General features: G+C 38.6%; 1 protein-coding gene across 1 annotated transcript; it reads right to left on the bottom strand.

Moving 5' to 3' along the window:
- Window positions 1–7,262: 7,262 nt before the first annotated feature.
- Window positions 7,263–12,358, bottom strand: LOC308686579 (XK-related protein 6-like; the record flags this gene model as incomplete). Its single annotated transcript, XM_081395010.1, has 2 exons — window positions 7,263–8,230; window positions 12,162–12,358. Coding segments are annotated over 2 exons (1,165 nt in total), but the record flags the coding sequence as incomplete, so codon positions are not given.
- Window positions 12,359–12,719: the final 361 nt, after the last annotated feature.

The following is a 12,719-nucleotide window of genomic DNA, read 5'->3' as shown; positions in this document are numbered from 1 at the left end:
ATAGACATTCATCATGACAAATTTCAACGAATCTATATGTGGGAATGAACTCAACATGCAGTTCGCCTGCTGTATTTTCAAATCTATAGCAGGAACCTGCCATTATTGTGCTGTTCTTTTGTCCCATCAATTTCTATTCTAACTTTAGAAGCAAGTGAATCAGTTTTATGACAAACAAAATATTCAGTTTATGCATTTTCATTATATACTCAAAACTGACATGGAATTACTTTGAGATGTATGGTACATAACTAAAAGTTTATCATGAACAAGTGTACAAATTTGCCGTCATAAGAAATGTTCGGTATTGGTAAAATATATATTGCACTGTGCTATATATATATATATATATATATATATATATATATATATATATATATATATATATATATATATATATATATATATAGTTTTTATACTTTACGTGAATAAATCATACTGTGTGGAATAAAAATAAAAGTGACATTATTTCTCAAAGCAACTTCACTTTTTGTACTGTTTGGATACCAAAGAATACGTTCTTGTGTTTGACATGATTAGTAGAAAAGCATTTCCACAGGTGAATTCATCACCGCAAAAAGGGTCATATTTATCATCTGACACTTTGGTTTGTCATCAGATGTGAAAACTGAGGTCTTTATAACACTACAGGAGGAGTTTCATATCTGGATCAATGTTCAAACGTATACTGAAGCGGAGTATATACCAAACAGCTTAGCTTGCTTTGCATTCTACATTGAAAATTTCACAAAAAGGAAAACAATATATGTTAAGTTTGCTAGTAACTATAAAGCTTAACTAATCTAATAAAAATGGATCAAATAAGAACTACACTGTAGCTTCTGTGCTTGAGTTAAACTGTTACTGTTCCACCAGCTGCACTCATAAAAACTTTTAAGGAACTTTTCAAAATGCACTATAATTGTTCAACATATTGTGTTAATGTCTAAAGAAAATGAAATAATCATAAACCAGAAATATCCAAAACTCAAAAATATAAAAGAAACTTAAATCACCTGCCAAAAAAGATTTTCATACCTTGGCCTAACAAGAACAAAAGGTTAGTAAATCAAACTTAAAATAGTTCAGATCCTTTTGAAATTGCATAGTCTGGAATTGAGGAACTGCATTTTGATTGTTGAATTTGTACTAATTTACTGTTGTTGAGCACTGAACCTGTTTTATATATATATAACATCTGTATATATTGGTCTGACCGCAAAAATGTGCTTTCAAATGCTGTTTTGTATAGCACGTTTGTAAAACAAATTGAGAAAGAAAAGATCAAATTAATACAAAGTCTTACATGAGGTGAACAACAAATCCTCTAATATTTCAGTGCCAACGAGAGTTGAAAACGAAAAGAAAAAAAAGAAACATTTTGATGCCTATTCTAACTGCTAATGTAGCATTACAGGGTTACCAGAAACATTCTATACAAAAGCAACACTGTAATGTCTATGTCATATTCATCAAGCAGTTCCCTCCAAATCACGGAAAACAAAACGATACAGATAAAAAAACTTTTGTCTGTACATAACAAAAAGGTATTTCTACTGTACAAGTCATTTCTGTAATTTTTTTGGATGAACAGTCTGATACGCCGATCAGTACAAGGTAAGGCTTTACAAGAAAAAATCTATACATTTAAAACATAATATACAAAATATGGTTCAGTTTTAGCACCTTGAAGATATTGTTCTCAACAATGGTGAAGCAGTACTGGACATCACATACAGAAATCAACTTTAGCCCTAACATTTGCCTCTCACAATGGACCAACAATTATGGTTATTCTGTCGTTTTTCATAAGGCCGACGTCTAGTATTGCTTCACCGCCATCTGTGAACTGTCTATTCCAATGCAGTCACACCCCAGAACCAGAAGCGCTCGCGCTGGAATGTTTACATCATCATTCTGTCATGTTGCAATGTTACATGTGTTTATGTACAGTTCCATTTACTGCATTGGCACATTTGAAAGAAAAGAAAATAGAAATATACTGGCATTGTTGTTTGCTGAACTGGTTGCCTTGGCGGTTAGATAAGGCACCACGGGGTAAAATAAATGGGTGAAAAATGAAATAATGGCAAATGCACATTTCTATTCCTAACAGCATCACATCCTAATGATGCCATCATTATGGATGCCATCTTTAAGATGTCTGTGAAAATCCCATAGGCTATAGTTTAACATGGCGGTAATGCTTCATTGCAATAATAATACGATGTATAATAATGAATCTTTCATTATAATATACATCTATATTATTAACTGAACGCTGCAATGCTGTTCATTTTCTGTCCATATCAAGGAAGCCCTTGCATTTTCTGACGACAGCTGATGAGTATTTCAGTCTGTCAGAGGAAGAAAAAACAAAGCCTGAGTAAACAAAAAGTTGATTTTGACTTCATTTCATTGCAGATACTGTTTAACAGGACAACAGTAATATTTGAGGTGTTTTCAGCGTGGTTATAACTCAAAAGTCAGTCCTCAGCAGTGGAAGCTTGTTTCTAAACCGTGGACTCAACATTAACAAGCTGAACGCATTTGAATGTTTACTGCTTGGTTAGAAGGAGAACTAATCACAGTGTATTAGCGCTCAGAGGAGGCCAATAGGTGACTAATATTTACAGCACAGATGTGCGTGAGTGAAGCTGCACCAATGGACATACGCCACATCAAAACAACCCACAAACTAACCATGAAAAGATGCAGGTTTCTCCAGCAAACAACAGTGGTCCAGAATGCTGAGGATGAGCGAAATCATAGCAAAACATGCACGCACACAATCATGAAATGAACGCTGGAGGAGGACTGTCCTAGAATACCTCAGAATGGCCTATTACTATAGATTTATACTTGATAAGAAATCTAAAACATAAATATCTGCACCAGAATACACCTGAGCCACACGTTGATGTGAGGGAAGGGCTAGCAGCAACCAGGGAGGAAGCCGAGTCTAGAGAAGCAGCGTAAAAAAGAGCTATCAGCAATCCAATGACAACTTTAGGGGAAAAAGCACGCCAATTAGTGATTATTCTCAAGCTCTTTTTCCAACCTGGCAAGAACCCTTTTCACCTGCTGGATGCACCTGTATGGCATCTGGTTGTTGGGATCAAAGCAGGCACAATGGAGTCAAGGACATAAGTGATCTCCTGTGCATGTATGTGGTGCACCGGGCCAGCGCTGCTTTAGGTTTGCTCTAATTCGGAAACTCAGAATTGCAATGGATTAGTGTGAAAAGCAAGTGCCATGACATTGAAGACAATTTACAGTTGCACCAAGTATTTTTTTTTGTGTGTTTATGTTTCACAGGCCAATGCAGCCAAAAAACAGAAGCTGAACTACTATAATACGAGTTGTCAAAAGTACCGACTTCGGTACCAAGTCGATACTGAAATTTAAAAAGTGTGACGAATCCAGCATTTCTACCAGAAAGACTCTGGAGGCAGAATAGCGTAACAAAGCATACATTTATTAACAGCCCAGCAAGCAAGCATTTATAAAGTTCTTTGGCGTAGGCCCCGTCCGTAGCTCGCAAGCCGAGGGTAACGGAATCTGCATTTCCTGCCTGAAGGCAAAGGTATGGACAGGGACCGTCCTGGTGGTGGTGGTGGGGAGGATGGAGGTAATTGATGGCGTCAGCATCTGCAAACTAAAACATGTGTAAGTACCGATCTTTTATACTACAAGTATTAGAACACGATTGATGTGAACGATTGAGTCTTCCTGGCAGAACTTACGCTAAAGCTTTCATTTCTCTCTTGCATTTTGAGCGCTGTTGAACGGATTCTTAAACACCTCTGACTGGCCATTGTGTTGACGTGCTCAACATGTCACTGTTGATCATTGTAGCCAATCACAAACATCTATGTTGAGTGCATGAACACAATAGCCAATCAGAGGTGTTTAAGGAACTGTTCAACAGCGCTCAAAATGCATAAGGGAAATGCTGGTATCGGCACATTTTTAAATTTCAGTAACCAGATTGGTTGCGAAGTCTGTACTTTTTGACAACTCTATAATACAATATATTTTTTTTGTAATTTAAATGCTGCATTGACAAAAACATAATTGTCAAAATGTAAGTCATTTTAAATATATAAATCTTGGTGCCTTCTAAGATAATAGCTGCGTCCAAATTCAGAGACTGCATCATTTGAAGTCTGTATTCGAAGGCTGACTGCACCATAGCTGCGCGGCGAAAGCTGTCCTAATTCGAAGGATCCTTTGAATGCGACCTACAAACCATTTTACAGGTGAAAATTCTATTTTTTGAGAGAAAAAATTCCGGATTACACTTTTATATGTAAGTATTGTTGGGTTTCAACTTACTCAAATATCTAACAATACAACGGTTTAAAAATAAAAACACTTTAAAGCGGTTTAAATCGTGACATATCAATATGTGATTTTGTAAATAGTTTATACTCTTTATTATGTACATAAATGGACCAAGGAGAGCAATTTGATTTCAGATAGTTGAATATAACTTTCAAAACTTGTATTCCTTCGAAGGATGCAGCCTCTGAATTGGGACACAGCTAATGTCTTTTTTGGTAAAATTCAACAAATTCAAAGGCACCATTTGATGCACTGCAACTGCAACGCATAAGCTCAGTGAAAACATTCATTCAAGACAGCAAATGCTGATTGTAAATATACTTAAAATTAATTCAATAACAAAATGCATTGGTTAAAAAAGTTCAGACTCATTAAAAATGAGTACTATTTTACCTGATATTTGAGAGAGCAATTTATTTTTATATTTAAATTAGGCTATTACATATGGAAGCTTGTTTCCGCCACAGAATAAAAATTCATTAAATTCATTAGGCGATTTTTTATCTCACAATTCTTAGTTTTTTTTTCTCACAATTGCAAGATGTAAACTCGTAAATTCAGAATTGCGTAATATAAAGTCGCAATTGCGTGTTATAAAGTCAGAATTGCAAGAAAAAGTTTATAACTCGCAATTCTGACTTTATTACACACAATCACGACTTTATATCACGCAATTCTGACTCTATATCACGCAATTCTGACTTTATATCTCGCAATTTTGAGAAATAGAGTCAGAATTGCAAGATGTAAACTCACAATTGTGAGATAAAAAGTCGCAGTTATCTTTTAAAATGTTTTATTCTGTGGTGAAAACAAGCTTCCATAATTACAACATGTAACAATGTCAAGATCTAGTGAAATCAATAGACATCCCATGCATTTTGCAACAGGAGCACTGTTTCTTTGCACCATTTTAAACATTCAAATGTTTAAAATGAAGTTTAGTGCAGTTTATTTATTTAGGGGTAAAAGGTTTCAGTAAAAAAAAAAAAACTTAGTGCAACTTTAATAATTCGACATTTCTGTTTTCACATGGCAAAAAAAAAAAATATATATATAGCACCAAAAAACAAACTGCACGCTTAGTTATTAAGAAATAAATGCTTCCCTACAAGCACCAATCAGCAAGGAGGATGACCGTGACAGGCGGCTGGGTGCACCAATAGCAGACAGAGATTGTTACAGTAGAGGATGTGATTTGGCTTTGTTTCGCGCTGCGGGCAGCAGCAAGCCCTGTGTGTTGAGGCAATTATTATCCTCTTCTCAGACAACTGCAAAATCCTCTTATGGTGAGACTCTGCCACGGTTACTTGTGTAAATACACTCAGGTATATTCAGGCAAAGATAACTTCAAATGCCATTAGCTTAGCATCTTTTTGCACCTTAGAATAAAATAAATGTTAAAAAACTGTCAATTAAGTCATTACACATAGGAAAAATATGTGAGCCAGGGTTCCTCAGAGAACCACAGCCACATTTCTGCACCTCACAAGTTTATTACTTGGAATTTTAGATGACGACACTAGACAAACAGATGAGAGCAGTAACCGTATACACTATGCAGTCTAAATGCTAGAAAAGAGGTTGAAATAATGGAGAGGACCGTTCATACAACGCCACCTTGTCAAGGATTTTCTGTGCTTATTTCTGCTGAGATAAAACAGAAGGAACATGGGCTACGTTCACACCGCAGCTAAATCTAGGCCAAGTCTGATTTTTGAACAGTGACGACCAATCGAATATATACATATTGTATAATTACAAGAGTCATTTACAGAGTAAATTACAAATAAATACAAATAAATGTTAATATAATACCACATTGTAATAAATAAATGAATTAGAATAAATAAATAAATTATATTTCAACTCAAACTTTTTTTTTTAAATAATATTTATTTTAAATAAATACTATTTAAAAAAAAAAAAAAAAAAAAGAGCTTGAGCTGATTTTGGATTTTGGCTTGCAGTGAGAACATAGCCAGAAAGCAAAAACATCCCAATAACCAAGAACAAATATTTTAAAACTCACCAATTCAATGTGCTACTCGCTGTACAGAACTGTTCCTTCAAAACCACGAGTTATGTGCTTTAATTATTATTTTAAACTCCCACTAAACTATACAGATCTAACATGATTCTCAGTGCAAGGTTCATATTAATCATATTGTGCAAAGGGTTAAATGGATCTGAACTGTGCTATACAGAGTCAATGAGGTATTTCTTTAATAGCCAAAAATAAAGACACTTTAACAAGCTAAATACAGATTTTAAGGCAAACAGACAATGAATGCCACTTGGATTTTGTCTGACAGGAAGTAGATTCTTGCCTGCAGAGATCAGTCTAAAGAGGCATGTGCTCTAAAGAGAGTCTAAAGAGACTTCACTAGAGGTCGCCAAACCGCTCAACTGTAGTTTGCTAGTAGGCGACTTTCTGTTGCATTGTCGATGCAAATCACTGTCAAGAGGAGAATTCTAGGTTATAGCAGGTGCTTTCTGTATATAAACATCAACTTGAGTATTCTGATCAATGTAAGTGTGAAAATAAGCTCTGAAATATCAGATAAGCTAGTATAGATTGATAAAAGTTGTTAAAAACACAAGGCGGTGTTGATGTGGTCAACCGATCTCCATTTTTCCAATGTAATGGTTTCCGCTGGCTGTAAACACCATGACGCATAAATATATATCCCTTCATGGGGACACAGATATTGTAAAAAAGAGACAGTATATACATATAAAATATATACACATCTTCAGGAGGCTATTCACGTAAAAGAAAAAGTGCAGTGCTTGATGCTTACACTTGCAGTTCCTCTTTTACACACATTTATATAATTTATACGGAAACCAAAATGGCATGCATTTTGAGAAATGTGGCAGATCTGAAACTAAATGGAGGGGAGAGCCAGCCATCACAGGGACGACTCGTACTGCAGGAGCTCGTACAGCAGCGGCCCGTCCCTGTACCTGATCCCGACGGTGGCGGGCGTGATGAACTGCAGGATGTTTATCGTCCTTCTCAAGCGCCTGTCCACGAAGTGCGCGTCCCAGGCCGGGTAGCGTTTCCTGGGCATGTCGATCTTGATCAGAGGTCCCTCCGGCCTGTAACGGCCCAAGGGAGTGGTGGGCTCGGGCGAGCGCACCTGAAACACGGGCAGACAGGTGTCTGCTGTGGTATCATCCCGTTGGCCAAAGGCCCCCGTGGAAGCCCGAGTGGGAGTGGGTTGGGACGCTCGCGGACCAGGAGTGGGTGCCATGGGCTCGGCCTCCGGGGGTAACGGAAGTCCCCAAAGAAGATCAGCACAACAGGAGCTAGCTAGCACCCTTATTTTAGGTCCCATCGGATGAAGGAACCCATAGTAGATGCCCATGAAAACCACCCCTGAGGCGAAGGTTAGGTAAACTCCGCAGAGCACCGGCACTGCATAGGAGTCAGTGCTGACTGGGTCTCGGTAGGCGTACCACAGGCAAGTAAGCACCGTATTTTCGGCAAGCACCACAAAGTAGTAGATCACCATGCGGTACCGGGTTCGGCCCTCCTTCACGTTGAACCAGCAGAAGATGTAGACGATGCCCACCACCATGTTGAAGAGCACCTCTTCCCATTTGGACATGCAAAAATCAGTGCCTCCGTGCACAATCCAGAACGCCATGGCGCACCAGTGCACAACCACGAAGATGCCGAAGTAGATGTGGAAGATGGAAGCGAAGAGGGCGAAGGAGAGCACCCGAGAGGTTATTGTGAAAAGCCTCCAGAAGATGTGGATCAGCGCGCCCCTGTAGCTCATGCTCTTTTTGTCATCTCTGGAATCGCGCAAGAGCTTGTGGTAAGAAGCCAGGACCCAGGCCAGCGAGAGCAGGGAGGCCACGGAGGAGACACCTGTGAGGTATTCATGACGAGAGACGTTCTTCAGGACTTAACCAGATTGCTTTGTAAAAAGGTGGCAAGAGCAATATGATAAGTCGGTCATGCCTCACAGTTTCCAGGTTCAAACACTCTATTAGATCCCAAAAGCAAACAACGCCAAGAATTTTCACACTGCATTTAACCCCAGATTATCATCATTCTGAATCTCACTTTTAGAGGACTGTTTCACACCTGTAATTTAGAAGCGGGTTTTGCACCGATTTTACCCAGGGTTATGAAACCAGAACAGGGTTAGCTCTGCTTTTATGCAGGGTTTGGAATGACCAAGGGTTAACAAGTCAAAAGAGAGAAAAGCACTAAAAGGTGTTAAAATACTGTCACGGTTTGCTGTAAAACTACCCACAAATCATGATACTTAACTTCAGCTCCAAACCGAAATCTCAGCTGGCTCAGATGACAGCGATGAATCTTTTCTAAATCATTTAATAAATTTGTGTATGGGACACCGTGAGCCCGGAGACTGTATTGCACACTTGAGTTTTTGAAAAATTAGAAGGTTAAAATTAAAGGTGTGCTATAAATAGAGAATTCAAACTTGACGGAGTAGAGGCTTGGACCCGGAAACATCTTTACAAGCCATTTCAGATCATACCTTACATGCAATGAGCATAAAGCATGGCCTTTAGTGACTTCTTGCTTTAATAACGTACATTTTAAAATCACAAACATCACAGAAACATGTAGAATGTTTACTGGAAAGGTTTAGGAGACATACTGCAGATGGACTCTCAAAGTGACATCTTTTACGTAAAACACACATTGAATAGAGTGCTGCAGGGATGACGTAATTTTTGAAGGCCAACCCGTAAGTTGACATCACCTTGGTTTCCTCGGCAAAAAGTTAAGTAGTGTTTGTTCCATTGGCTTTTGGAAACTGGCAGAAAATAAGCTCTGTGACCAACAAAAGTTTATGATTCTTACACCGTGTCCTAACTACACGCAACGCGCAATAAAATATATATTTTCCATGTAAATCAGAGTTTTTGTCCTAACCGACACGCGACGATTCGATTTTAGAAATGGTTTCTATTTTTCTGCGACGTCACGGCTGGAACAACAAACACAAAGTGTGGAAATGATAATCTGAGGTACTGTTTATGTGCTTTATTTAAAGGGATAGTTCACTTTGAAATTAAATTTTGGTATGTTTTAGCTTACCTCAAGGGCATCCAAGATGTAGGTGTCTTTGTTTCCGCAGTAGTTTCAATTTTGATATTTTTAGGTCAAACCGTTCTTGTCTGTCAGTCATATAATGCAGGTCTATGGTCACCACCTCAAAGAGCATGCACAGAGAAGTCCAAATTAAACAATTCCCCATCGTAAGTACACATTGATGGCCTAAGACATGAAACGAGCGGTTTGTGTGAGAAAACGAACAGTATTTATATCGTTTTTACCTACAATCTCTGTTCTGTGTAAACAATGAGTGATGTACACGCACGAGAGATCACTTCCGGCGCTTTCCGGCGCTTGCGCAGACTAAGCCAGAATGCACGCACACGTCACACACCAGGAAGCGCGCGCGCCCTCAGATCACTTGGATGTGGTTGTGTACAAGAGGTAACAACGATATAAATACTGTTCGTTTTCTCACACAAACCGCTCGTTTCGTGTCTTAGGCCATCAATGTGTACTTACGATGGGGAATTGTTTAATTTGGACTTCTCTGTGCATGCTCTTTGAGGTAGTGACCATAGACCTGCATTATATGACTGACAGACAAGAACGGTTTGACCTAAAAATATCAAAATTGAAACTACTGCGGAAACAAAGACACCTACATATTGGATGCCCTTGAGGTAAGCTAAAACATACCAAAATTTAATTTCAAAGTGAACTATCCCTTTAATGTTAAAAGCATTTAGTGATCCAGCTTTGTAGCTGTAAAAGCAACAATGGATAATTCACCTCAGATCTTGATATTAAACAAATGGAAACAAGAACGTTCAAACTGCGAACAAATGTATTCTTTGACAAAGATTGTTTTAGTAACTCAGTAGCTTATGTATTTCTAATACTGTTTAAATGGTGTAATATTTGTGAATTTGATTATGTAGCCTACTTATCCAATTTTTTGCGAGTGCCGTTAAGATTACTCTCTTGCCACAAGACTCCGCCCACACGCTGTTCTGATTGGCTGTGGGTTTTGATTGATTTTGGCGCATCTCGCAGTCGCATCGCGTCTAGTGTGGACAGACAAATTATTTGTTGCTGGAATCTTATCGCATCGTGTCTGATTAGGACACAGTGTTACACATTTTGTTCATCAAGATAAATGAACACAAATTATGAATATTGAAGCCTACACAAAATCAGCATAAGAAAAAAGCTTGATAGTTAATTTCTAAATTTTCGTCAACAAATAAAAATGAGATGAAAACCTTAGTGAGGGACGATTTGGGAAGAGATCCAGTCAGAACTGAATTGACGTCCTGTGCGGTAGATGAGCACATTTGAATTGTAACGTGCTGATCTACCCGGCGGGACATAAGTTGGCATACACTTGCAGCATAAAACGTTCAAACAAGTAATTGTCTGGGAGAAAGAGAAGACATCTGGATAAACACAGAAAGCCGCCTCTCAGACGTCAACGCACGAGTACGAAATTTAGTTCTCTTTCATGTCTTTCCATGCTTTAACAGACAAATACACACAAAATTGGTCCACCAGACCCTCCGGAGGGTTTCAGGAGTTTCACAATTTGCTCAGGGAGCTAGGTTTGGTGGACCTAACGGTGAGGACGCTGACGAGGACAGCGTAGGCCGTATAGGCCTCGGCCTCGAGTGGTCGCTACCTGACAAGCCCGCGCTGTACAGCCCTGCGCGAGGTTCACCCTCGCCCGCACCCACCTTATCTGTCAATTATTTTTGTTTTGATAATAAATGGAGCCAGCCTCCAAAAGTGAAACCTGTCCTGTGATTTTTCGTTTTTATACACTAAATTGTGTTTGTTGTCTTTACATTAGATTAATAATGTTTCATATAATCTAGAATAGATATGGAATAAATAGCATTCAATACATAATGATTATCTCTCATATATTGAAATCGAGTTTTTATGTTAAAGATTTGCTTTGTTGTACATTTTAGTCATATTACAAAATAATTTAGAGGCCAAACATTAAATAACATTATAAACTGTCACTTCACCACGTGACAGCAGCAAGCAGGCTCCTGATTGGTTAACGTGGCGCGAATTAACGCAGAAGTTCAGATTTTTCAACTCGGGCGGCAGACGCGTGAATGCACAAAAAGCACTAATAAAATAATTTGCGCGTAACGCGCTTAACACGCCAGACGCTCAATTCTACGGCAGGCGTATTCGCGTCTACCGCGCCGCAGGAATTTTTTACGCGCGTAACGCGTCTTTGCATTGACTTAACATTGAAATCACTCGCGCCTGACGCGCAATTCGCGTCCGGTATGAACGCACCATTAGGTGAACGCAAACAGTTGGGAGAATGTGGGATGATGTGTGTCAGTGTATTGGATCCGTGCATTTGGCCTCAAAATGACAAGGGTCTAATAACCTGCTGCTGTCCGTCAATAATCAAACAACAAAAGAAAAAGAGAAAATCACTCAATGTTCTTGACTGAATAACTTTAAAAGCTTTAATAAGGATTAATTTACATTTAATGTATACAAATAAATATGTCTGCTTGAAAGAATGAAGAATGTTTCCCATTCAAAAAGGCCTTTGACTTTGGGATGATGGAACCGGAAGTGCAAAAATGCCAACTCATTTCTAAATCTCAGGACTCAATCCTGCAGCACTCTATAGATGTCTAGGTGATTTACAGGGATCTATTTAGCTAGCATTTATGGTGCATCCTGAAAGTTTAGCTGATTTAACGAACTTCACTAATGAATGGTTCACACTCACACTGCAGTGTCTCGGCCTGGTTCTTCTGGATCATTATACAGAGTTGTAGCACCAGTTGGGGGGCACTCTCCAAAAACGTCTCCAGCAGACGGAGCATGTTGACGTCAGCATACTCGTACATCATCGCCCAGTAGAAGCGCCGCCTGTGTTCCTTCTGTCGCCGACTCTGGATGCCCAGGTACAGCGTGCGGATATACCTGTTCAGAAGATCATAAACATTACTACAAAAAAATATACTGAACCAGCCATTACTGCTATAAAAGCCAGAACTATTATTTGCTTAATGAATTGGTATCTCATCTGAAATGTTCCCATGACTCTTTTCTATGAGACGCATAGCTAATAAACAAGCATCTCTGGACAAAATGTTCTTGTAAATGAATTTGTTTTATTTCAATGTCATGATCCCATGTTACACAGAAATCACAGGGATACATAATGCATAAAACAATCTGATACCAATAAACAGCCTAATTTGCACACAATTCAATTCACAATCACAATTCACAATCTAATCTGACTTCTGACCTGTAATGCTGCCTGAATCATAATCATACA

The sequence above is a fragment of the Scardinius erythrophthalmus genome, assembly GCF_964197995.2.
Source record: "Scardinius erythrophthalmus genome assembly, contig: HAP1_SCAFFOLD_458, whole genome shotgun sequence".
NCBI lineage: Eukaryota > Metazoa > Chordata > Actinopteri > Cypriniformes > Leuciscidae > Scardinius > Scardinius erythrophthalmus.
The sequence above is the reverse complement of the archived record's forward strand: the minus strand, read 5'-3'. Positions and strand labels throughout refer to the sequence as shown.